The sequence below is a fragment of the Neopelma chrysocephalum genome, unplaced genomic scaffold (assembly GCF_003984885.1).
Source record: "Neopelma chrysocephalum unplaced genomic scaffold, ASM398488v2 Primary Assembly neopelma1_70, whole genome shotgun sequence".
In the NCBI taxonomy this organism is placed as follows: domain Eukaryota; kingdom Metazoa; phylum Chordata; class Aves; order Passeriformes; family Pipridae; genus Neopelma; species Neopelma chrysocephalum.
Window position 1 is genome coordinate 3,418,686 of NW_020897730.1, and position 27,524 is coordinate 3,446,209.

At 39.4% G+C, this 27,524-nt stretch overlaps 1 protein-coding gene across 9 annotated transcripts in view; it reads left to right on the forward strand.

Annotated features, from left to right (window-relative positions):
• The window catches only part of TRIP12 (thyroid hormone receptor interactor 12), an 81,216-nt gene that overhangs the window by 11,967 nt on the left and 41,725 nt on the right, over nucleotides 1-27,524 (forward strand). For 5 of the 9 annotated variants that reach the window (XM_027686203.1, XM_027686207.1, XM_027686201.1 and 2 more), the window contains 3 exons: nucleotides 14,941-15,087; nucleotides 23,949-24,074; nucleotides 25,047-25,846. In XM_027686203.1, the coding sequence (XP_027542004.1) occupies nucleotides 14,990-15,087; nucleotides 23,949-24,074; nucleotides 25,047-25,846 (1,024 nt within the window). In that variant the 5' untranslated portion in view covers nucleotides 14,941-14,989. Of the gene's footprint in view, nucleotides 1-14,940; nucleotides 15,088-23,948; nucleotides 24,075-25,046; nucleotides 25,847-27,524 lie in introns of those variants that run through there. The other 4 variants (XM_027686205.1, XM_027686206.1, XM_027686208.1 and 1 more) reach the window with 3 other exon arrangements.

Here is a 27,524-nt window from a genome sequence, read left to right on the forward strand (position 1 = left end):
AGTACACAGGACTTTCACTTAGCTTTGGATTAGAGGAATTAACTTTCTAATTTATCTAGATGACCACACTCACTAGGATGTCTCCCAGGAAGTGTAGTTGGGATTTTTGCCTTCCGTCAGTACCTGGTACTCTTTGGAAGATGGAGCTCAGCTGAGAAACTGCGTAGTGCAGACTGAGAGCTGCAGACTTGCCTTCAAGTCTGGCCTGCTTGTTTTCTCTCCTTTGTCTCTACTGTAACTTCAGTAGTAAGTTAAACCTTGAATGAAAATTACAAGGAAGTGTAATCACTACTAGGCTTAGGAGTTAAAAAAAATACAGGTGTGTTTGGCTCAGAATGTCTGTCATACTTGAATATATAAAAATGTTTATGCTGTCATTTTATTAAAAAAGTATCATTATAAAGCACAGATTGCAGTACAACATCTGAAGTGTTTTTCTTAAAAATTAAAAAAGTATGCCTGAAACTTTCAGGCTGTTATCATGCAGCTGTTTAATGTAATAAATATTGCCATGTTAGTAATATGCCTATGGCATATGCTGTCCTTGATATATGAAAAAAACAACACCAGGCTGCTGATTTGAAAATTCAATATTAGATGCTTTATACCCTCCACTTTCTTACTAGTTAAAATTTACATTTAATAGAAAATAGTTGAAACTATTTCTTGGTAGATAACTGCAAGTTTGGCGAGCAGTGTTTTCATCCACTTTCAGTTCTGTGGAAGAAGTCTGTGCTGCACAGATCAGGCTGTTTTCAGATTGCAGTACACAGTATCTGCGTCCCAAAATTGTTCTGCCAGGAGAGCCTTTAAATACAAATTAAACATACAAATAAAATTTGAAAAGCTTAGAAAAAAGAGCCAAAGTTGGTGCAATGAATTTGGCAACTTTGGTAGCTCTTGGGGGTTGGAGGTGCTAGGAAGTAGTTTATGGGAGAAAATATATATTTCAAGACTTGACATGGGGAATGAGAGGTAGTAAAGATACTGGTATTAGTGGAACATTTCTTTGTGCATTAATCATGTGTTGGATGGGGATGTGCATGCTCCTAGGTGAGTATCTTTAATTAACAAAGCAGTATAGCATTAAGAGAGGCTGCAGCCTTTATGAAATACCTTCATTTTATATTTGCTATGATAACATACTGTGCTGAGGGGCGGGAAGGAAGAAACTGCTCACTTCTGGGCCTACAGGTATTTTCCCCTCTACGAGCCTGTCTGCTTCATATACTTTCTTTTATCTTTCCTTGAAGTCACTTCATTCTCTGTGTGTGTTTTACTCAGATGCTGTAAAGAGAATTATTCTGCCTTGCACTGTGATGAAGGTGCCCTCTCCAGTTAAATATCCTTTTGTTTGTCTTCCTTACTAGTGCATTTTATTAGATGGCTTATAATAAATAGTAAAGAGTATGATGTGGAGTAGTTCTGGAGTGTCTTGTGGATATTTTTTAAAGGAAAAAAACCCAACCCACAAAAAGAAACCAGAAAGACAAGAAATCTTGCATAGACGTTAAGTGAACTTTGCTTCCAATTCAGTGTCATATTAACAGTATGGGATTATTTTCATGTTTGCAAAAATGTCTTTTAGGAGTGTAGCAAGATGGCTTTGCTCCAGCGTGTTCTATCATTGATGTTCTTGGGAGAAACACTGTCTTCCTTTCCTCTCTTTCTTGCCATTTTCTCTTTCAATCCTAGACAAGGCCAGAATTGATGTGTTGTTTGGGGGCAATAGGTTGTAGGTTTACTCGTAAGGCATAGTTAAACATTAGTGTAGGATGAAAGGTCACCTGTATAGGAGACAACTCTTGAGTATTCTGATTGGGTCACAACAAATTGCAAGAGCAAAGGCTTATTAAATCAGCTATTGTAATATCTAGTTCTTAAATAATCATTTTGCTCAAGCTATAGAAAGCTTACAGCTCTGCTTATTCCAAATATGTTGGAGCTGTGGAGAAACTGTTCTTCTCATATGTATTCTATATCACTCTGTGAATCCTTACAGTACATCAGAGCAGCAGTTTAGCTGAAGACAACAAAAGACATTGAAGAGATTTAGGCAGCATCTCTTGGGTGATTGACTATTGACAAGGAATTCAGACTTTGACAAACCTGGCCATGCTATGACCCTCGGAAAAATACCTCATTAGTGTCAACTTGTTGATCTAGTGAACTGTATCATATGGGCGTAGTTACGTTTGTTGCTTGTGCAAGGAAGGTGTGTGGGCAGCCTGGGAAAGATGAGGTAAAAATCATTGGTGAGGTAAAGCAGAAAAACGACCTGGTGGTACTTGCACATATGTGAAGGAAGTGAGGAATTTGTAGCAGACTTTTTTTGTTTGTGTCAAGATGCAGTGATGGTGAGTTCTTGTCTAGCTTGAAATTAAGACTAAGTCTGGCATCCTGCTAAAAAGCACTTGAAAGAGCTCTAGTATAAGTTCAGCATCTTAACCTTCTGTATTCAGGTTCTTGAGATACTCATTTGCCTTTCCCATACTCTGTAATTTCCATGTACAGTACCTTGTTCCCACAAACTTGTTTTATTTATTGAATGCTGGAAAGATGTGTATGTGTGGAGTGGGGTAGACACTTGTCAATAAAGTGTGCCATAAAGTTGTTTAATTCTTTTATAAAGCTCTGCCTTTTGACAGCTTTCCCCATGACTGCGAAAGCTTGAACCTCCCTAAAATACAGTTGTGGAAACTAATATTGTATGTTGTTCTGTGTAGTTAACATGAAAGAATAGCTCTCAGCACTGTAAAGTCATGATCCTGTCAATGATAGGATCAACTTAAAGACAGCTTAATCCTTAATGTTTAACAGGTGTTTCTTGGGGTGTGCTTTCCTTTTGTTCATCTTTACACAGAACTTCTGTTTCTCTATATAGCTGTTTGGTAGGTAGTTCAGTTCATGATTTCATACAAGGTAAATGTCTTTAATTGTGCCTGTGTCAGTGATTTGGTATGTGCATTAGAGCTTGCTCTTAATGACATCACTGTAAGGTCTAATGTAAATGCATACATTTTTTTTGGTGGAGGAAAAGCTTCTGTGGCACATAATTCCAAGATACCACTGCTTTGAGCACTGCCCAGTTTAGAAAACATAAATGTGTTTCAATCCCTTTGTCTGTTGTTGCAGTATTCTTGTGACAGCTAAAGATCCATATGCAGATCCAGTGCTGAGGAAGCCGGAAACTTAACCTGTTTTAATTGGGTTTCTTCCTCAACAACTGCAATTACACCATTTTCCAGATTGTATCATGTGGCGTAGGAATCTTGCTATGCATTAGGCCTATGACCTTTTTTGTGTAGCACTTGGATAGAAGTCTTTGTTTGGGAGGATGGCAAAACCTGCTTAAGGCAGTGTGGGAAAGGAGGCCTCAGGAGACATCAGCCTGAGTCAGTGCTAAGTATCAGTGAGTGGAAGAACTGAAGGAAAACTCCTGAAAGCCTCCTGATTTGTCTAAAACTTGTCTAAATTATATTTTGAAGATGCAAAAACCTGAGATGTGTTCTAGGTGAGTAGAGAACAGATGAGTACTCACCCTTCCACATAAATTATTTTTTTGAAATTGTTTTTATTTTTTAAGTGTTTCTCCTTAAGACATGCTAGTGTGAGTGAACAGGCTTCTCAGGTTTTGATATTTCTATGTGTAGACCAGTTAAAAGCTGAAGCTGGGTATGATCAAAACGAAGACCCAATCTCCTCCCTCTTTACCTTGTTTTCAAGGTAGATCTACATAATGCTCTTAGACCTGTAATCTTGGGTTTATCTGTGGTGCACTTCTCTAATCTGCATGTACAAGTCAACTGTTTTTTTGTTTCTTCTTCTAGCACTAATTTTTTTGAGATCTGGTCTCTGAATTTCTTCAATTTAGGGGCTAATTAAAGTTTTGCTTTTTGTTTTTTTGTTTGACTCCCCCCTTCTAGTTGTCTAGAAGATTGCAGAGATCATCTTGTGTTAATTTAGACTGTGGGTGACCAAACTATGTTTTACTAGCCACTGAGCTCACTAGGTCTCTCTGTAATTTAAGACAACTTGGCAAAAGTTGATTAGGAACTTGGCAGGGCTCAGGCAACCTGCCATGCTGCAGCTTGGGGCTTGTATTGTCTAACAGGCTCTGCAGGTAGGACATGGCTTTGTACCATATCAGTATTTGTCTTGTGCTATTGCACTTGGTTTTGCTTAAGGGCTGTGTGTGCCAGATGCAGGTGAATGGCAAACTGCAAATAAGACACCATCTGGTCTGTGGCATTAGAATACAGAAGAGGCTTGGTATTTTAGCAGGAGGTTCTGCATTCAGACTCATAATGTTGAAGTAAATGGGGCTATGCAGCTCAAAGGCAGCTGGGTATTAAGTACTGGGCAGGGCAGATTGGGAGTTAGTGATGATTTTGGGTACTACTTGGTTTACTTACATGACAGTAATGAAAGCAAGCTTCTAAACTGAAATTTGCACTAATCATTCAGCTGATTTTTTTTCTTTTTTTTCCACTGGTAGTAAATGCCCCTTGTCCCAACTTTGCTGCACCTGTTTACTTGCTCTTAGCTTGACCACCTGCCTTGTAGTTTTCTTCTCCTCTGGCAGTGTCACTGGTCTGTTCTTCATGAAGGAGTCTGTGCTTTCATTCATGTCTCACAGAAAGGTAAAAGCTCCTCATTCAAATTCCTTCCTGTCTTCTGCAGAGAATCTTCTCCTTCATTCTTGCCAGGCAGTGTGGTTTTTTTATGTTAGTGAAAGGTTAAGCCACCACACAGATACTGACTTCTGGCTTCTACTAAACAAGGAGGATGGATAAGCTAAAAGTGAAGGTCAGATAAGATTTTACTTTTATTGCTTGTGATGGTTTTTATTGGGAGTCTGCAAGAAATGAAGAATTCACATCAATTCATTCTGGGTACAAACAGCAGAGTTTTGGTCAGAATTTGGCTGCTGGAAAATATGTTCTTCTTCATTGGAGAGATGTGCTTTTGTTTAATTTTAAAAAGGAAAAGAACTGTTATTTTCATTGCTGCTAACAAGCTGGAACCACACCTGTTTGAGCACCAGGTAGCAGAATTGCATCCTGAGACTCTCATAGTGTAAATGTTGCTGTCTCGCAGCTTGTTAGTAAGTAACAGTAGTTTTCAAGTTCCTGTAGGGGTGAAGTCAAGCTCTTGATGTAGAATCTGATTTGGCAGAGAAATTTCGCTCGGTGACACAAGTGTACAGCAGAACAAACTTAGAATGCATTTGTTCCTCACTTTTCCTTTCCCATTGCTGTGCTAAAACGAAAAAGACCTGTCAACAAAGAGCTGAAACCTCGTTCATTATTTTGCAGGGAACATTTGCTATGTTTGTGTGTTCTCCATGTGGTGTGACAATTATTTGTGTTACTGGCATGGCTTGAATACCTCTGGGCTGCTGCTTAAGCTGAGCTGTGTCTGGTTGACTTGCAGCTATCCTGATCAGACTGTTCTTTTACTGAATATGGATTGATTCAGAAGTTTCTGGGTTCTTATGCTTTTGATAATCTTTATATTTGTACATAGAAAAAAATTTAAGTGCTGCAGAGTTGACTGAATTATGCAACAGAACTTAACGTGTAGCTGACTGAAAAACTAGCATGAAATAGAACACTGAATTCAGATTGAGAAACTACAGGTGTTGTAAAGGTGAAAATATTTTCTTGAAGTGTTGAGTCCTGGCCCTCTGCCACTGAGAGAGCATTCTGAATCTTCCTTCATTAATGAATTCAAGTCAAACCATACACTGGGGGAAAACTTACAGTGAACTAGTTTGGACATGTTACAAATGGTGACATGGAAGGGTAACAAACTTGGCTTATTTGGAGAAGAACAACTTAATTATTTGAATTTTTTTACAAGGGCAAATTCTTTGAAAGAAGTTGTGAATAAATGTTCTAAGAGATTATTTTTATAATTAACTCCATTACTGATATACTCAAAACCAAGAGGAATAGTTGCTGTTGACAACACTTCTAATATACAATGCAAAACTATAGAGAAGCAAGAGAAAAAATGAAATGCTTTCTATTTTTCCTAACTTCTCATTTGGATGAGGATCAAAGATCTGAATGACACTTGTGGTGTTTTGAACCAAAGTGCAGTCCAAAGAGTGACACAAATTGTAGTATTTATGTTCTTGATGAACATAAGAGAAACAAAGCAGTGAGGTGGCAGAACTGAAGAGGGATGCCCTCAAGAGAGCATTATATTTGTTCCATGCAACTCCTTTACTTTTTCTCCTCAAACTGCAATACTTGGTCTTCCAGAAGAAATGACTATAGGAGATAAAGGCTTTCACTATCTTAGTGTTGGGTAGGCCCCTTAGCCAGCTTGCAAGAACTCAGTTAAGATTTACTCCTGGTCCAATTTCCCAGTGCATGAATATGGTGATTTTTTTTTTTTCTTCAGTGATGAAATGAAGCTGTGGATTCCTGTGTACCATGAACTGGGAACACCAGTTTTACAGTCAGACCTGAGACCTGAACCTGCCCGTGTATCTTGTGCAACCATATCCAGAGTAGAACATGAGCAGGTTTTTTTTGTTCCTTTAAGCTATCCAGATAATTGGGAATGTTCTGCTGTCTTAACTTTTGCAGGTGCTTCTTCCCCCCCCCTCCCCTCCAGACAATCCATAGGCTTCTCTTGGTTCTTGAGCTGACAAATTGGTTGTACTTGACTGCTAGTGGCAGCTGTACTGCTCTGTAATTTTGAGTAGTGCCCCACTTGCTATTTCAGTTTGACTTTTCCACAGTCCAGAAGGACCCACTGAGGTTCTGGCTGTGGCATTTAGGCCAATTCACTGTTGTGTTGCTAAAGGAATGATGAGTGTCAGTTCTTGGTAATCTTCATGGAACAAGGTTTTAAGCTTCTTCTGGGTCGCTGAAGACATCTCCAGTTTGCTTTTCCATACCAGGTCCCGTGAAAGGTCTCTGCAATCTCAGACTTCAAATTCAACTGACCTGCTTGAAGCAGAGGAGACCATTCATCTTCTAAAACTCATAATCACTGTCACAAAACTGTTCTTATCAACACTGGAGCATGTGATAGCATGTATTTAGATCTTTCCTTAAACAATACTTGACCTCTGACTTCCTCAGACTGTGTTCTCAGACTGTGGTGTGTTTTGCACAGGTATCTTCCAGTCCTTTCCCCAGAGAGAAGTCAGTAGGTAAGGATGCTGCTTTTCTGGCTTGGGATTATGGCATGTATGACCTGTTGATCACAGTCCTAACAACCTGGCCATTCCTCTGGCAAACAGTGTTTGCATTGTTTCAGAGGCATTTTCAGTGTTCTTATCTCCTGTGGGAACTTGTAAATCTTCAGTTTCAGGTAATGAATATTTGAACTTTCAGGTAGCAGTATAGTTCCCCCTAGTTCCAACCGTGAGATCACAAATGAAGATATTTTTGGCTCTTCTTCTTTCTCTTACATGCCAAGCTTTCTCTTCCCAATCTTTGTATGTCATTACAGACATATAAACATAGATACAGTTTGGAGACTCTAAACCTGGTGGTTACATCCTTTCAGGTTTGAAGGCACCTGTTTTGCTGGTTCTGTGAAGGTGACCTTTGGCATTTCCACTCTCTTGGCTGAAAGGCTGGGCAAGATCTAAGCTCTTGATAGGCTGGGTAAGGGCAAGGTGACTTCCTAATGCAGCAGGGCCCAGAGGCTGCCATAATCTTCTGAGGCTGTTTGTTGTAAAGTCAGTGGAACAGAGGGGAACTCCAGTTTCTTTACTGATTTATTATTATTTTTTTCCTTTTGAGTCTGTAGCTTGGGTGTATTTATGGCCTCCTGGTATTTGAGAAGTTTTCTGCAGTATCTGTTCCTTTCTTTAGTATGTGGGGTATTTTTGAAATGGCTAAGAAATGCTTCCACTAGAATGATTGTAGAGTAGCTGAATTAAAAAGAACTCTTCCACTGTAAATGAATCTAGGAAGAGTATTGTGCTGCAGCTTTTCTCTTTTTTGTTGGCAATTTGGAAGAATCTCTGGATTAACAGCATGTGTGTTGTCATATTCACTCAGTGTAAAAAAGGACATGTGAGCTAGTCCTAAATCTATAGTATCTCCAGAGACTGGATTCCTTTGAAATTTGTAACTTATGTGCTTATTTTCCTTACTTCCTCATCCTAGTCCAGGTTACTGGATTGTGCTGTTGAGGAACCGAAGGGGCAGGAGAGCTTTCAGAGTATGTGTGTGTTCTGTCATCGTGGGTGGCAGCTGTCACTTCTCAGAATGAGAGATCTCTAATGTGATCTGAGCTTCTACTTTCAGCAGGTGGTTGGACCATATGATCTCAAGAGATCCTTTCCAGCCAAGGTGTTTTTAATCATTTTGACTTTAACTGTTGTACTTCAGTTGAACCCTACATCAAAAAGGCATCTGGTCTGAAGAGAGTTTGCCTCTGTATTCTGTTAAGCTCCACTTGTCTTCCCATAGATACCTTATTAATGTCTTCAGAGAGAAGTGACAAAAGTGATGCAGTTCTTTAAATCTGTAGAAATTCTGTGCCTGAGGAGATGTAGAAATCATTTCTTCACAGTCAGAAGAAAGTTCCTTGATACCTGCTTGTCCATCTTCTTAACAGTGAGGTAATGTCACAGTATTAGGAGGCTGTACAGTCTTGTTTGTCCTGAAGATTTTTCTGTATGTACTGAATTTGCTCTAGTGTTTGTGCATGCATTTGTGTGTAGTTTTCTAGTTTTAATTTAGCATTGGCAAAGGAGAATACAGAAGGAATACAGTCCAGCCTAATATATGATTCCATATGATTTTGTGTGGTGTCTGTATCAAAAGAAGTTAATCTGATACAAGTCACCACGTGAGTTTTACATCATCAGATGCAGTGCAGCAAGTGAGCCATAGTGCGCTCTGGCATCTTTAAATCATGTAGGCAGCTTATGGCTATTTATGGGGGGAAGGTAGAAATGGAAGCAGATAAGAAAATAAATGGTAGCTTGGTCTTCCTGTGTTGGAAAAGTTTGTTGTTCCTTAAGGCTCAGTGCTTTCCTGCTGCTGAGCAACCCAGGATTTGCATGAATGCAGATGAAGTGCATACACCTTACTGTACCTTACAACACCTTGCAGCTCATGGGAGAGTATAGTTTTCCCTTGTTTGTGTATAGAAAATTGCTGTCTGGAAGAAGGGAGACATGATGAGAATTCAGGAAATGTTGCAGAAAAATTTTCTAGGAAGTTTTCAGTATGTTATTTTATCTACTCCCTAAATTCTTCCATGAGCTACTTCTACAACTAGAAGGGATAAGAGGCTGCTAAATTGAAAATACAAGCTTCTGCCTGCATGGAGCTTTGACATGAAATTTATGTTTCAAGGTGAGGACCTCACTGGAAAAAGAATTGAGCAAAGTGGATGACTACTGAATTTGAAGAGTATAGCAAGGAAGAATATTGTGTCAAAATCAGCTGCACAAGACTGAGTTTAGAGCAACTCTCTGGACTAAGAAGTCAATTTAAGTCAGCTGGTGAAGTAGTAGAAGTAATTGAATGAGTACTTACAAGTGCTTGCTTGTAAGGCAAGAAAGTAGGTGTGTGTGTCGGCAGGTAAATAAGGAGAATCCTGTGAGCAGTGAGCAAAAATGAGGTGCAGCTGTGAGATCAGTTGAAAATGAAGTAACCTAGATCTAAAACAATTCAGTGGTTACTAAACCGTGGGCAGTAAGACCTTCAGTTTAGTTGCAATTAAAGTCTCAACTCTTGAATGTGTTGTATGTCTGTATGTTTAGAATGTTGTTTCTCTCTTAAGTGACTAGATTTACCACAGAAACAGCCAATCAAGTAAATTAATGTTGTCTACACTGAAGTAAATGAATACAAATCCGAAGTCTTAGACATAATATTTTCTGATATGTATGCCAAACTCTGAGTTCTGGCTGGCAAGATGTGCAACTTGCTGGAAGAAAATGTTCTGAACTTACAAGGCATATAAACATCCTCCTGTCTTGTCCTTCTCCCCTCTTCTTTTGCCTAATACTGACCTCAGGGCAGTAAGTCTTTGCAGTTTTGAGGCACTGGATTGCTGCAGCAGCATTAAATAAGGCATGGGGTTTCTTGGGCCAAGGTATGAAAAAGCAGTTGTGCTGACCAGTGTATTGAGCTCAACCCCAAACAGATAACAGATATTATAATGGAGCATTCTAGGCAGAGGTGCTAGGCATATCCTGAAATATTCTGGAAATTGGAGTGCAAGAGCCTGAAAGAATTCTTGCATTACCAAGATTCTTCCAAAGAACTTAAAAACCCAAACAAACAAAACCCCCAAACAAATAGGTTTTAGAGCTCACGCAGGTAGATTAGGAGGCCCCTGTGAGACAGTTCAGTTTTTTACACGTATTGTTACTGGTTTGCCTTGTTGCTCTGTTAGTGGCCCCAGAGCCTACTGGAGTTCTTCAGTTTACTCTCTTTTCTTCTCTGTAGCCTGTGTCATGGTAGCTACATTACAGTTCCCAGTATCCTACGGGGAGTGATTAGGGTGGTAAGTAAAAGCTCATACAGGCTTGTTGTGTAGTTGTCTTTTTCCTCTGCTTGCTTCAAAAACACGGAAGAGTGTTACTCATTTCCTGTTGGCTTTTCCACTAGGATAAAGGTAAAGGCTTCATGACAAGTTAGCAGGTAATTTTTGTCTTGTGTTCCTGTAGAACTCTCCAAGCAGTATGTTGGCTGCACATTAGCTGTAGTGTTTGCAATAGGTATGTCAGGTCTACAGAAATTAATTCTAGTTGCTTTCCTGTACAGTGACAAAGATGACTGTAAATAGTAATCAGATAGTGTTTGCTACAACCCAGGAACACTATGCAGGATAAAAAGCATTGGATACCAGTGCTGTTACATGGCTTCAGAAGATCTGTTGTGGGTTTACTTGAAATGCTGGCTTTTGGAATTCATCCTCTTTCTAAAGAGTCTGCTTATGATGAGAGCATCTATGGGCCAGTGCTTTGGCATCATTACAGGTAGGAATATGGAATTATGAGACAGTAACTAAAGTGGTTTGTTTGCAGATAACTTTATGCTAGAAGAGGACCTGAACTTAAAAATTCTGAAATCACAAAGTTTGTCAAAAGAAGCATGGAGGTCTGTGTACAGTTGTAGCTTTTTTCTTATTGATTGTGGGTATGGGGAAAAATAAGAATGTTCAGTGTGGTTGAGGAAATGATCTTAAAATCTGACAAGACTGCACTGGCACGTTTGGCTGATCTCTACTGGGTTGCACATCTCCTTTGAATTTAAGCATCTGAAGATGGGAAAGAATAAGCCAAGTGCTTGAGTGAGACTCACATGTGGAGGGACAAGTCTGAATGAGAGCAGTTCGGGTTTAGGAACCTCAGGGCTCTTGTGGTTCTAGCATGTGGAAGACACAGTTGTGAAAAGATCTCTTTGTTACTGGATTGGCTGGGCATATGGTATTGTGTGGCTTGAGATACTTGCAGTGAGACTGAAGTTAGTGTTTTGATGTTAAAGGTCATAGTTGAATCATGAAGCAGCATTATATTCAAAAGAAAACTGGGAGTCATATGTAACAAGTCCACAATAAGAAATGCAGTTAAGTTGAGAGGTTTCAACATAGAAAATAATTCTGGACATTATCTTGAGTTGACAGATGCCTTACAGGATAAAACAGCTGTCATTTCATTCTTCTACACAGCTGAAAATATCGTGTGCATGACAACACATTGTGCTGCATAACTTCTAAGCACAGTCTTCTTAAAGTGTCCGGCTAACCCAGTGCTGTGGTTTAACCCCAGTCAGCAGCCAAGCCCCAGGCAGCCACTCACTCACTCCTCCACCAGCAGGACTGGGGAGAGAATGGGAAGGCAAAAGCCTGAAAAGTTGTGAGTTGAGACAGTTTAATAGGAAAAGAAAAAGCTGCTCATGCAAGCAAAGCAAGACAAGGAATTCCTTCACTGCTTCCCGATGGCAGGCAGGTGTTCAGTCATCTCCAGGAGAGCAGGGCTATGTAACAGTGACTTGGGGAGGCAAACACCATCACTCCAAATGTCCTCCCCTTCCTCCTCCTTCCCTCCACTTTATATACTGAACATGATGCCCTGTGGTCTGGGATGTCCCTTTGGTCAGTTGGGATAACCTGTCCTGACTGTGTCTCCTCCCAGTTTCCCATGCACCCCCAGCCTCCTTGCCAGCGTGGCAGTGTGAAAAGCAGAAAAGGCCTTGGCTCTGTGTAAGCCCTGCTCAGCAAGAACAAAAACATCTCTATTATCAACCCTGTGTTCCACACAAATCCAAAACATAGTCCCATACTAGCCACTAGGAATAAATTAAACTCTATCCCAGGCAAAACCAGAACACGTGGACAGATGAGTGTTAAACTAAAGTTTCCCTAGACAGGGCCAGGATTGCCTGCACAGTGTTTTTCTGTAGCTGACTGTTGTGGTGGGGTGTGGAGAAGCCCATGTTCTGGCCCGAGGTGGGAAGGCGTGTGGCTCAGCTGGCAGAGCTCTGTCTGAGCACTGCTCCTTCTAGAATGAAACCTGCTGGAATGCACATTCTTATTGTCAGTACGAGGTGAGACAATAGTTCTGTGGCAACCATTTTGTAGTAGGACTAAAAGTTTGACATTAGTACAGAGTTTCAGTCTCAGTTGACCTTTTACGGAAGGGGACGCTACTCCTTTTAGAAAACAGACAAAATGCACCTCATTTCTGATAGTAAAGAAGAAAATTTTTTTTGTTTGATGTTTGAATACAAGGAAGCAGAATGCACAACAATATTTGACAGTGCCTGTGATTGACTTCAGCTAGACCCCCTAGGTAGGGCTGGAACCTTGGTCAGCTTTCAACCTGGTTAATGCTGGGCTTTGTTTCTTGCCTTGGTATTTGAAGAGAATGCTGCCACTTACACTCTCCTCATCTTGACTAATCTGGCTACACCAGCAAGCTGGCAAGATTTCCAGCTATTCCAGGCCTTTTCTGTTTCGTTGTAAATTTTTTTGTGCTCTGACGTATAAGAAGTTGTAGACTAATGGTGCCATGTATTACTGAAAAGCTTTAAACCTTCCTGTTAGTGGGAATATTGGTTATGATAAAGGAGTTAGAAATAACTGTGAGGATGGAAAGCTCACCTTTGGAGGAGTAGGGTTTACAGCTTTCTCAGTTCTTAGTCATCAAGACTTCTAGCTACGAGGTTCATCAAACAACTGTGTTTCATGGGACTGTGTATTTTGTGCTTTACTTACATTCTTTCAAGTTCCTAAGCATAAGGTAAAAAAAAAAGAAACAAACAAAAAACCCCAGCAAAGGTAGAATTGACTTGTTTGTTAATCCTACTTTCTGCTTTTGCTGTCTGCTGCTGTGTGGGACCTCATAGTGAAAAGAACATGAAAAACTTAAAAAAGATGCTTTTGACTCTTGTGGTATGGGGATTAGGATGGGGAGCAATTCTTCTGCCTAACTTGTATTCTTATTTGATTCTTGGAGCTTACTTAAAATATTTCTGGCATGCCAAGCGTGAACTTTTAGGTTGCGTTATTACAGTGTAACAAGACTGAAACTGAGCTAGCAGAATCCTGATCAATAATTTCTTGCACCGTGCAGGTGTCTTGATGATATACACGTTCCTTTTAGTGTGATATGTGAGGTAATGGTTTGCATAATACCAGTTTATGTGCCTGGGTTCTTATGGCCTACGGTAAAACTGCATCACTTTGGATTCTTTCTCCCTGTCCCCTCCCCCTTTGTGCAATTCTGTAGGCCCTTTCAGAGGAATAGACAATTACAGTCAACTATTCACTGGCTTTACTGACAGTGCCAGGTCTGGAGAGTTATTTCATTGGAGACATTTGAATTTGAATCTGCAGCTGAAATGTTTTAAACTTTTTCCTGGCAGACTTCTTGCTTACTGTGCTATTGATATAATAGATACCAAATCGCCATATAGGCTATTGTGTTCTTAAACAAGAACACACTTCTTATGGCTTTTTTTTTCACCTGCAAATTACCTTTTTTTACCAGATTCCACAAGATTAGAAATAATAGAACTGGATTTGCTGGTTGTGGTCCTGTTGCTATGCTGTCTACATGATAATACTGATTTAGCACAGCATACAGAAGTCACCTCTCTTCACTGAGGAATTGAGACTTGTTCTTGAAATACCTCTGTTTCTGAGGACTGCAGCTGGGTGTTATAGTAGTCTTTCATAAGTAACTACTAAAGTATCTGTATACCTGTAGCAGTCACAAAACAATTCCAAAAGCAGTAATACAAGGCCATCATATTGATTATTTTTTAAAAATAATTGTGTGCACTTATTAAACCTTCTGTCTCAAATACCTTTTCCCACTCATTAACCTCTTGTGAGCAAGAACTTCTTGCTTATGTAGCTAGATCTTTTCCTGAGTTGTTAAGTATCTTGCTTTACGCAAGCAAAAGTTGCATAAATCTGACTAGAGAAAGAAGCTGCTTTAAAAGCATGGTAGTTAAGTTACTTCTGTAATCTTGTGAATACTCTTGCTTGTTCTTGAAACTGGCATTGTCATCTCCTGCAGTGAGAGTTAAAATACTTGAATACTGTTGCTCTCTATCAAGCATTGAGTTTTTCTTTGATGTTGATAAACACAGGTTCTCCTAAATTACATTTGTCTTAACATAGTTACAGAAGCCTACCAGAAAAAAAGCATGTCATCATAGAATCATTGAGGACTTTGTAGTTTGGGTTGGAAGGGACCTTTAAAGATCATCTAGTCCAATAGGTCAACTGTATGCTATGTATATGTAAAAGTGGTTGCTCTCTATTAAGGTTCTAAATGTTCTTGAGGAGAATCTTGTCTTTTAACTAAAAATTGCTTAAAGGTTTTTGTCTTAAGTTTTTGCTTAAACAGTAGGATTTTACATTTGCCTCTGGAGGCATGGCAGTGAGTCTTCATGCCACATGTCTTATGACTCTTTCTCTCTTGCCTTTCAGTGAATGATAGTGTCTAGAAAGGGTATGTCCCTTCAGGAGAGAGGTGCCAATGTCCAACCGGCCTAATAACAATCCAGGGGGGTCACTGCGACGTTCACAGAGGAACACTGCCGGGGCCCAGCCACAAGACGACGCAGTAGGAGGAAGGTATGACTCTCATCTGTGTGTGTTTTAGTATATAAAAGTAAAATTGCTATGATTTAATTAAAGAATGAAGTTTTCCCCCCTGCAATCCAAGCACTGAAATTTGCGTTAAATCTTTTTGCCCCTGAGATACTCTCTGTACTGTTACTGTGTGGGGTAAAACCATGGGTAATTCACTACCATACATGTTCAACCAGAATAGCAGTACTAGATCTATGGGGGAAAAAGTGTAGCTGAGCTATATTCCATAAATCACAGGTAGTAACAAATTCCTTCCCTGTCTTCCTTCCCTGATAACAAAAGTATGTGGGGGGGAGGACAGGGAGAGTCTGTTACTGGAAATCTGGGAAAAGCTATGTTCCTATTAAAGAAGACTGAATAATGGTACCACTCTGTTCCTTTTGCACTGCATATTAATCCTCTGCAGCTTTTGAATAATTCAAGAAAAAAAAGGTTTGCCATCCTTTAATATGCCTGATCTAGTAAGCAAGTGGACCAGGTTGTATTTGTTCTAAAAGTGATTGCCTCTACAATGCAGAATAAAGATCATTGAAACTTTCCTATGGATGCCTGTATAATTATCGCTGTGAGTGAGTGAAGTCTGTATGGATAAGTGTTTCTTTTATTTTGTTAAAATACTAGTCTGATGAAGAAGGTTACAGTCTGATGGTAGGCAACATCTATCTATATTCTGCTCCCTCAGACATTTTAGTGGTGCAGTTGTTTGAATACATGTACCTTGGACTTGATTTTTTTGGGATAAGAGTATTAAAATATTGCAGGTCAGTAGGACTGTTGTGGTTTAACCCCAGGCAGCTGCTCACTCACTTTCCCACCAGCAGGATCAGGGCAAGAATGGGAAGGGTAAAAGCCTGAAAACTCCTCAGTTGAGGTAAGGGCATTTTAGTAGGGGGAAAGCAAAGGCTAGCTACACGCACAATCAAAGAAAAACAAATACTTAATTCACTACTTCCCAAGGGCAGGCAGGTGTCAGCCATCCCCAGGAGAGCAGGGCCCTGTCACACACAACAGTGACTTGGGAATACAAACGCCATGACTCCAAATGTCCCCCTTCCTCCTTCTTTCTCCCACTTTATATACTGAACATGATGCCATGTGGTGTGGAGTATTCCTTTGGTCAGTTTGCGTCACCTGTCCTGGCTGTGTCTCCTCCCAACCTTCCAACTTCCTTGTCAGTGTGGCAGTATGAAAAGCAGAAAAGGCCTTGGCTCTGTATAAGCACTGCTCAGCAATAACAAAAACATCACAATATTACCAACCCGGTGTTCCACACAAATCCAAAACATAGCCCCATACAAGCCACTGTGAAGGAAATTAACTCTACCCCAGCTGAAACCAGCACAGACACAAAAGAATTTTTTTGTTTTAAAGCATTGGGCTATAAAATTTAAGGAAGATGAGGTGTATGTCTTACTGGTATAAAGTCTAACTGAGAACAAGTTGAACAACTGTTGAACGGGTGAAGAAGGCCAACTGTTCTTCTAAGGAACTTCTGGAAGAATAATTCAGTCTGAAAAATGTAGCTTCACTTTCTCTAAACTAGTCCACTGTGCAAATGGACAAGCAGATTGATAAACACAAGGATTCTTTCCTGGACTAATGTGGCATAAGGAGGGGGAAGCTGCTGCCTTATGCTGCTGATTATTTTGTAAGCTAGAATACTTTTTGAAGAATATTTCTTTTAACTGAGGCATACTGAACCTTTCATTCCCTTCTGTCCATTGTGTGTTGTCTCTGAATCTCAGTGGATGTTTAAGTTAGATATTGCCCTTCCAGCTCTTTCCTTATACACTGAGCTTGACCTGGGGTGAATCAGCCTCTCCCTAGAATAAAGAATTAGAGGCAAGGGGTGGGGGATTCCTCTTCAGATATCTACCATTAATTCAGATTTTATAGCACAATGCCAGGGAGAAGCTCTACAGTGAGTCAACCAAACTGAGGAATTCTGGGGTAGCACTGTTCTCTTTCAAAAAGTTACTCATGCATTGTTTTGGTGCATTGTGATCTGTTACTTATGCTGTCACACAGTGATTCAAGATGCAGTTGTGTGGAATGGCTGAACTTCTTCCACCCCTCACCAAATCTATGTGAGTCAGACTTCCATGAGCAAGAGTGTATTGCACTCTTAAACTATGTTAGACCTTTATCAGAACCAAAGCTCCTTGCTGAAGTAAAGAGGATGGGAGAAGCTTTGAATCTGAGTTGCTTTAGAACAGGACCTCCCCTGCCTTTCCATCTCTGAACAACCATTTTGGGCTGGCACAGCATATAAAAGGGCCTGGATAAAGCATGCTGGTTAATATAAAATTTATAATAAATTAATCATCTTTTACTGTCGTCAGTATCTCCTCTTTAGTAAGCTGCTGGGCAGCAATGACCGTGGTACAAGGACCAATGTAAGATAGATCTGTCAAGTCCTTGGAGATTTTGTACATGACATGGAAAGACAGGCTCTCAGATAACAGTTGCTTTTTTTCTGCTTGCCTGTCTTTAGACACAAAGCTCAGGACTCATCCTACACTGCATCTACATGCAGTGAGATACCGTGTTTCAGTTCTGCTGCTGAGCATTATGTAGGAGAGTCTAGAGCTTACAACTTGATGTGTCATTATACCTTGCTGTACTCCAGTGATACACACTGCTTGGGCTGCTGTATTAAAAGAAAACTAAACAAAACCCAACACATCTTTTCTTACATAAGGGTTTTCTTGTGGTTCCTAAGACACAATTTATTTCCAGCCTTTTTTGCGTTTGTCATCTGTAAACTGAAACTCTTCAGTTTCAGCTGTAAAATCACTTAAAATAGAATAAACAAACTGTGAAAAGACCATTTCAATAATACGTTCGTATTGTGCAAATAGCTGTGAACCTGGGATGCATCTATGTTAGTATTTTAGTTGGAGCTGGGAATGTTCTTTTGAAACAAATCAGTCATCCTAACCTGCTGTGCTTTGGCTAACATCATGGAATGGTCTTGGAGCACTTGAACTGGAGTCTTTTTGGATGAAACTGAACTGAAAGTTATGCTCTATAAGAGCAGTTCATGTATTCTGGTCACTTGGGGTTTTAATCTGGTTTGCTTTGAAGTAAAAATCATTGAAATGCAAAGATAGTGGACATTGATCCTTAATGGGAACTATCTTGCTTTACGGATTTTCTTCTGTTCATCTGTACTGCTTGTAGTTGTACAAACAGTATGAGATTTTATTCAGCCACTTTATTAGATCCACGTGCTTCTTAAAAAATACCCAACAAACAACAGATCAATACACAAAGATGAAAAATGCCCAAACCTCACACAAAATAGAAAAACTACTATTGCAGAGCGAATTAGACAGTAATGTGAGTCTGTAGGGGGTTGTTGCTTCATGCCTAAAATTAGCCACAAAGTTTGTAAGCAGACTTAAGGGCCACACCTTCTGAAGTGTTGGAGGTTACTTCACTTTGGTCACAGATATGCAATCATAGCCCTTCGAGCAAGGACAAGTTTTGATACTGTCTGAACTTGTGTACTTGATTGCACTTCTGCTTTGTATAAATAGCTTTCTAAATGCTTGAAGTGCAACAGCTTTTTTTCCTAGGGCTTTTGTGTGGCTGAGCTGCATGCATTTTCAAAATACAAATTAAGTGACAAAAATTTGGAGAGTTTGTGCAGTTTGGCACTCATAAGTTCAGACTTAGATGTGATGTCCAGTAATCTAAGGTAAGTGAGTGCTCTCTCTTTTATGCTTTGACTGGAGTGAATGAGATAGACTTCAGTTAAGAGAGGTGTTAAAAAGAAGAGAGGCAGGAGAATGACAGTGCTGCCAAGCTGAAGTGCTAATGTGTGTCCTTCTGTAGTCTTTTGACACTTTTATAGATTTAAAGTCTTTTAAGAAAGTTTTAAGAAATTGAACTTGCTGAGCAGCTACTGTCCACTTGCATGAAGACTTTGGAAATACTAAACTTGTGTATGGTCTGTTGTAAATGCAGAATCTCCCTCCTGTGACATCTAATATTGACAGATTGGCTTAACCTGGAAGGAACAATGCAAACCCATTTTCCTCTAGATGGGGCTTGTTTCATGTCACTGTAACATCAATACTTGTAGTCAAAATGAGCAGGGAAAGCCTGTAATGGTTTTCTGCTGGAGATTTACAGGCAGTTTCACATTCAGCTCAGGAACTTGGTAGGAGCTTCAAGTGTTTGATTTTTAGAGATGTATTTGTTTAAAAATAGGAACAATGATACTTGGCTCACAGACAGCATAGAAAGATAGATGCTTTATTTCCAATTTGTGCTGCAACAATGGTGTGTGCTTTTCTCTAAAGAAGAAAGATTTGTGTGTTTGACAAGAGATTAATATAAACTGGTGGACTGTTGTTCCTCCCATGTGTGCACGTAACCATACTGGCCTTGGTGAAGTTGGACTAATGTTCTTCACTTTCTGTTGTCAGTAATGATGCTGAAATAACTTTGTGCTTTGGATTGCTTTCAGCTCTTGTAGGTATTGTAGTTCTTACTGGCTTTACTACCAGTTTGAAAAGTATTTAGTGTTATCCTCCTAATTTAGAATTACTGTTACGATGGCACCTTCATAATTGTACACCACGTACCCTCGTCTGAAGTATCTTTTCCAGCACTTCCCACTGAAGGATGTCTCTGCAGGTTTGTAAGGAAGCAATAATGATACTGAAGTTTCCCTTTGCAGCAGTAAACCGAAGAGGAATGGGAAGCAGATGCCCTAACACGAGCTTTCTTCGTAGGGGCAGGAGAAGGGGGTGGAAGGTACTTGCTGGCACTTTCTTAACTGTGTATCTACATTGTTACCATGTGTGTTGAAGAATTGTGCCCTTGTGGCTTAGCTCCCGGTGGTGCTGTAGTATTTACTTTGAATGGGAGCGATTTGGAAGTGGTATTGTGAGGCACACAATAAGATCTTTTCTGGAAGTGGTGCAGTTGACTGTTCCTTTCAGTTGTGATCAATGTTGCACTATACTGGTATGGAGTAATGGAAGTAGTCTCATATACTGGAACTTTTTACTAATGCTGCAAAAATTGTTAATGTTTTATTAGTGGCATTAATTGCCAGTGGTGCTTCTCTTTTAACCTGCATATTGTTAGCCTTATGAAATCTTTAAGAACAGCAGTATTTAAGTAGGATATCAATTTGACATAAATGACTGCTATGCTGTTGAGTTTTGTATGAAAGTAGAATACTTCATAAACACATTTTAATGATTTTTGGAATATAATATATACATGTTCGTGTGCCTATGGGATTGAAGGCTAAATGATAGATGAGATCCTTGTTGGGTGCATGTAGGATGTTGTTATAAGCAGAGAGAATGCTTTTGTCAGTTATACTGCTTTTGTTCTGAACAGGATTGTTTTTGTTAAAAACTTACCTGCGACCTGTGAAAAACTAAATTTAATGTTTGTGTTAGTGGGGAAGACAGGTGGAGTATTTCTGAGGAGAGCAGATAGGTGTTTTTCCATAGCTTTTTCATCTGTGCTACTGCTTTTTTTTTAATCTCATTTTTGACACAAGTAAAAGAGTGGTTAGTTTTTGCAGACTTAATGTTTGGAAGCATTTAATAACTCACCCTCAGCTGCTGAGGAAAATGACTTAGATGAAACACTTTGTTTATTAACTAACTTCAAAAGGTAATTTTTTTTTTTTAATATACACAGAGTAACTCTTTGAGAACAGGTTCTAGTTGGTTCTTTATTATGGTTTTGCTCACGGCTGACATTTTCCACCATATTGTTTATATAACACAGTGAGCTAAATGGTGGTTTGCTTGTCAACTTGTATGTGTGCTTCTCTAAACTTGAATGTCTGCCTGGGAATTACAATGTGTATCAACCCAGTTGAGTGAAGCCTTGGAGTGGTTTATGAAACTGTCTTTAAGTTGGGGGGGAGGTGGAAGGAAAACTAAAAACTCTACAAAACAACACTTGAAGGTGCAGCAAGAGCTCAGTCTTTCTGGACCTGCCCCTGAGAGTGAAAAAGGACAAACACAAGCTCATAAATACTTACCTTATCGTTTTTCGTCATTAATGAGGAACTTAGGCTCTCAAAATACTTGTTGCTGGAATGTTGCTTTAAATGAAGATTCTTAATGAATGATACATTAATGGAAAAGACTGAAGAGCTTGTAATGGTAAGTTACAAGTGGAAAGCCTTGGATTATGGACAAGAGTACAGGTAGTTTACAACCTTGAAAAGAATCGACCTTCCAGCTGCTCATGGATCTTTCATGGCCCTTGGTTGTTTTCCAACCATTGCTCTGTGTCGAGCTTTACAGACTGTTATGCTTTTGTACGTAAGTTAACTTTTTTAATGAGACCTTAAACAAGCTGTCACAACTTCAGTATAAATTGGGACTATGATACTTGCTGGTTGGTGTATGGTTAAAGTTCTTTTACCTTAATCCTGCAGACTCTCCAAGTTGTCAGGCTTCTTGCTATTGTATAGACCTTATAGAAGGGTAATTAATGTCACGTTCCTTTTAACTGACATGCTACTGCATGCACAGTTGTTATTGTCTTGTGTACCTTTTATTTGGACCACATGCAAGGTGAATGATTGAACTCAGAGGGAGAAGTGAAAGCACAGTGGGTCTTTAAAAATGAAATTAAAAAATTCTCATCAGTTTTAAACTCCCCATTTGTTGCATTTCTAGAGTAACCTTTCTGTGCAGTGTTTTTACTGATCGTTTCATGGATAAAGAAAAAGCAAATGCGAGTAGTCTGCGTGAGGAAGCATTCATCATCCCTAGGATATGGTTGTAGCTTTATTAGTCCTCATAAACTGCATGTTATGAAACTGTATTTGTAAAACTTGTAAGAATCCGAAGGGTTTAAAGGTGAAAGGGGAGGAGCCTGAAACAAGTGGAAACTCTTCAGTGCATGTTTTGCATGTATTGCTTTAGCAATATTTTAGTTGAAAAGATCTTCAGTTATTATGTTCTGTGAATATCTAAAGCAAAATAAAAATCTTAAAGGGAAAATAACCTTTTAAAATACACTTCAGAATAAGTGAACTCTGATCAGTTTAGCTTACATAAAAAATGAGATTCCTGCCAAGTGTAAATTATGTAATAACGTCTGTTACTCCCATAATAAAAACACTTCAAGGGGAAAATTAAATTTCATGCCTTAATCTTTTGTTGGGAAAAGGAAAATCCAAACACTGAGGATTGGGTGAAACATTCCCAAGTTTACCTTGATGGAGTTTGCTATTGTGACCTAGAGATCTAACTATTTTATGTCGCTTGCTTTTGATAGTAAAAATTACTTCTTATAGTATGATAAATCAAAACAAATTACTTGAGTATGGAAAAGCCGCTGTTAATTTAATCTTTGCAGACTGTCATGCTCTTAGAAAGGTGAGCATGTTATTATCATCTGGGTGGTTGGACTTGGTACTTGTTTTCTATGGACATCTAAGTTTGTGTTGAAGTCCTGAAGAGGATAGTGAAGCTTTCTAGTCAGTAATAAAATTAGCTTTGCTTTTGCTGCTGGATTTCTGGCATTTGGTTGGAAAAAGCTGTTTGAAAGCTTGTGGAACTCTACTACTTCCACTTAGTCTGTTGCCTAAATTTTGTGATGTTTGAGGCCATGGGTTGGAGCAGGGCACTTAAATTGGCAGTCAGTGTTCCTCCCCTTGCCCTTAGCATTCAGAGGTTTGCAGAGCTCAACTCAAAGGAGTAGATAGCTGAGGTTAATAACATATAAACATATAATCAAGAGTTCTTCAACTTTGAAACATGGCTTCTTTCAGCATTAATACTAGACTAGTTTGAGGTTTCATAAAGGTTGGTGGTGCTTGATGGTTCTCTACAGGTATGAAATGTGCAGTGGAGTTTTCCTGGTGGCAGCTGAGTCAAAAGTGTGTTCTATCCGGGGAAGTGCAAGTGAGATGTCCCTTGCCTCAGCAATTATTTATACTGTCCTGTTCTGAATGCTGATGAGCTCTTTTCTGAGTCTTGCAGATGGTAACTCCAAGTGGTTTTGAAGCTAAATATGGAATATGTGAAGATGTAACTTAAGTCTTAAATTTTATCCATGGTATAGTATTATCTTTGTCCTTCAGTCAGAGCTCATACAATGAACCAATTTTTGCATGCAGCTGAAGGCTGCTTGGAAGGCCTCTTGTAGCTTATCGATGTGAAACTCGTTCCTATCTCTGACATCACAGGTTTCCTGTCTCATCTGACTGCCTTCATTGGTAGCATGTGTTTCTTCATTCCTCTTTCCTCTTCATTCCTCAGCTGTTACCACACAGCTCTCAATGCTCTGAACTGGTGGATCTGCAGCCAGAAAATAACTGGTAGGGTTAAGATTGCCTACCAAGTGGAACTGGCTGCATTCCTATTCTGAGCACTTGATTTTTTTAAACTGAAGAACAAAGATACAAACTCATAACTGTATAAAGACTTAATGCATGGAATCTTGAGGTAGATGAGTATATATCTATTTTTGAGAAGAGATCTTTGACAGGTGCTCTAGTCATGTGCCTTACTGTGCTAGCTTAATGCTTAAGTGAATAATTCAGTAATCTTGCAGATCAGAAAAATTTGAATTTATCTGCACAGCTCAGGAGTTAGATGATGTTTTATTCATTTAAAATGACTAAATAATTGTGTGCCTTACAAAACAGTTACTGGTAGTGATTTGTAACTGCAACAGGTGATTCTTTTGAAATGCTACTTTAATATTGGGAGCTGATATGGAAAGGTTTGTAGCTGTAAATGAATATTTGTAAATGGCCCCAAAATAAACAATCATTCCACCTACAGGTCTGTATCTGTATCTTGGAATCCTGATAGCTTTCTGTTTTGACTTTCTGCTGACAGGTCACATTTAGGGCAGGCAAAACATAAGGCACATAGCCCTCCTGAAAGTAGAAAATCTATTTCAAAGACACCCAAAGTGCAGTCTAATACTACTTCTGAACAGTCCAAGGGACACTTTTCTAAAAGGTAATTGCGCTTCATATTCATATGTTAACCAGTGTTATCTGCACTTCACAACTGTGTATAATGTGTTGAGTTATACAGAGTTCTTATACAACGTATGACTAATAGATTTGAACTAATCTAGGTGTTGCATTCACTGGATATATTTCAGTGTTTCAAATTCTGTTTCTGTTTTGTTTTTCTAATTCACCAACTAAGAGCATTCCATCAGTGATGGGGAGGAAACGATTTCTGCATAACTAGTCCTGGAATACTTGCAAGGTCTTTCTCCCATTCCTCTGCTTCATGTTGGGAGAAGATTGCCCAAGGAGTTTGGAGCAATGTCCAATATGAATTGAAACATGCAATAATCTAAAGTATGCCTATGTTCAGAGTAATCATCTTGGTATTGCTTTGTCTGCTCTTCATATGCTTCTGCTATTTACACACTGGAACGGTTTTCTATCATGTAGAAGAGAATTTTGCCATTTCTGTGTGTGATTCACTACCTCAATTTCAAGACTGATGAGAAACTATCCTTTCATTAAGAGCCTTTCTTGAACTAGAATCCAGTTATGACTAGTTATGCATTACTGAACACTCCTTACTCTCTTGTGGAACTTACATTCTCAAACATTCAGATAACACCTTCATGGCTTGATTTTTTTTTTTGGTTTGTTTTTTTAAATCAGTTTGTATCAATATACATAAAAAAGTAAAACCAATTCAAGTTATAACTTCCTCTTTAGAAGGCAGTGTACTGTGCTTTTATTTTGCAATTTGTTTAGTTTTTATGCTAGCAAGTATGTGCAAAATATGATTGTTCTCATACGAGCATGTTGTGGCATTTTTTTGTTTGTTTCAATGTTAACCTAATCAACAGTTTCTTAGTGCAGTTTCCTTTATTAGAGAATGATGACATTTATCATGCAAAACTGTTACAACTGTGAGGTTTCCTGAGTTCAGCACTAATGCTGTTCCTGCTTACTTCTACAGAGGCTGTAGTTCATCTGCTGTTTTAATACCACAACAAGAAGATCCAGAGAGAGTCAATACTTCAGAAAAGCAAAAAACGGGGCAAGTGCCTAAGAAAGACAATTCTCGAGGAGTTAAACGCAGTGCTAGTCCAGATTACAGGAGGACCAATTCTCCCAGCTCTGCTAAAAAACCCAAAGCACTTCAACACACTGAAACTTCCTCGGAAACCAACAAGCCACATACTAAGTCTAAGAGAAGACACTCAGACCAAGAACAGCCCAAGTCTACACAATTGCCATCAACAAGCAAGGCTCACACCAGAAAGGGTGGAGCTGCTGGTAGCTCCCGAAGTCAGAAAAGGAAAAGGACAGAGAATCTGTCTTGTATAAAGAGTGGGTCATCAGTTGAATCAACTGGCGCTGAAGAGAAGTCAGCAAAAGTCTCCAAGCTGGCTTCAAAATCGGTGACCTCAGCCAAAGCTGGGTGTAGCACCATCACCGATTCTTCTTCTTCAGCTTCCACCTCCTCCTCCTCTTCTGCTGTTGCCTCTGCTTCTTCTACTGTTCCTCAGGGTGCCAGAGTGAAACAGGGAAAGGACCAGAGTAAGGCTAGACGTTCCCGTTCTGCATCTAGCCCCAGTCCAAGGAGGAGTAGCAGGGACAAAGAACCGAGTAAAACAGGTGGCTCTTCAAAGTTTGACTGGGCTGCTCGATTCAGCCCGAAAGTCAGTCTGCCCAAAACAAAACTGTCTCTACCAGGCTCTTCCAAGTCGGAGACATCAAAACCTGGACCTTCAGGACTACAGGCTAAGCTAGCAAGTAAGTTGTTCTTTTGTGGAAGAATAAGCACATGTGTTTTAAAAGCAAGTCTTCTAAACAAATACTTCTATTTTCAAGCTTCTTGGGATCTTCCTAGTAACTTCTAGTGTGTTCTGCTGAGTTTTTAAGTAAAACCGTGACTGAAACAATTTACAGCTAAAGGAGATGATTTTAGTGCAGTCAGTGTTCTGTAAATTTAAGTTGCTTCTCTGTCTTTCAAATTGATTTTAAAAATAAAATATATGCAAAATAATTGAATGTTGTGATGGGGACATATACGTTATAAAACACTCTTGATTATATTCCTCTTGTCAGATTTTTTTTTTTCCTCATTTTCTTAAGCCTTCTGTCCCAAAGTGGGAACGATAACTGCTGGAAAACAAGTACATTGTATGTGGTTTCTTCTTTCAAACCTACCTTCCTAATTTTTCATTGCTGTGAGACTCTCTGATGTTACTTTAAGAACAGTAATCTTGTAAACCTGGTGTACCTAGTGCTGGGGATGTTAGTCACTTTATCTTTTAGGTTCTCACAAAGTACGTCTTCTTTTTGGTGCTGAATTTGAATAGCAGGTACCATTGTTGGACATGATCTCTAACAAATACAGGCTGTTTCCAGGCAGAGCACCTGCTTGCTGTAGATATGCTTGTAGCTCTGCTGTCTCGAGCAATTTTTTTTTTTTTTAAATGCATTATGCTGCCTTCGTGTACTGAATGATTTATTTACAGCATGTATTCTCTAAAATGTAAGAAGTTGGATTCCTAAGCTTGCTTACGAAGTTCCTTTACAAAGGAATTGTGTGCATGAACCCGTAGACTGTTGTGCATGGTCACAAGTAGCCTGTTCCAGCTGGGGCACATCTGTAGTTAATACTAATGCAGGAAATAGGTGGAATAAACAACAGCAACTGGTTGTCTTCCTGTATAGTCAACATGGGTCAATTAAATCTAACAGGTATGTTTTGGATAACTTGCATGACTGGAATATTGATTCTGGAATGACCTAACCTAAGGGGTGAAGAATGGCATTGGGGAAGTGGAGAGGACTTGCTTGCTTTACAGCGAAGTTTGGGTTTTTTTTCTACCTGCTCCATGGTTCAAGAATTTACTGGGTGATGAATTCCAGAATCAAAACTCTGAATTTGCACAGGGTGTAATGAGGGGGAAGTGAGGAGGAGTCAAGCAACAACGGGAATGACTGATAAGTTCTTGGTGAAGTCAGGCTACGGACAGCTTTTTAGAAATGAAAGAAAAGCAAAAGGGACAAGAGAGAATTTGCCTCCAACAAGTGAACAACAAGAAGGTGAAGGCAGAGAGTAATTCGTGTGATAAGTTAAAAAACTTCAGCCAGGAGTGAGAAGGGGAGGGGGGAGATAGCACAATGTAAGGGGTGGGGTGGGGTGTGTGTTCGGTAGCTTGAAAAACAGTGTTGAGAATGAGCCTAAACTGTCTCCACTAAGACTGTACTGAGAAAGCCAGTTTGGCTTAACTTTCAGGTCATGGAAGAGCTAAAGTTACCTTTAGGAAAAAGCTTAACTTCAGTTCAACTAAAATGTTCAAGTATATGTGACAAAACCAAGTTGGTGTGGATTGTAGGGGGGTGTGTGTGAGTATAAAATGTCACTGGTAAGGGGCACAAAGCATGGTGAGAGATGTTTCTTGAAGCAGTAGAGGATCAG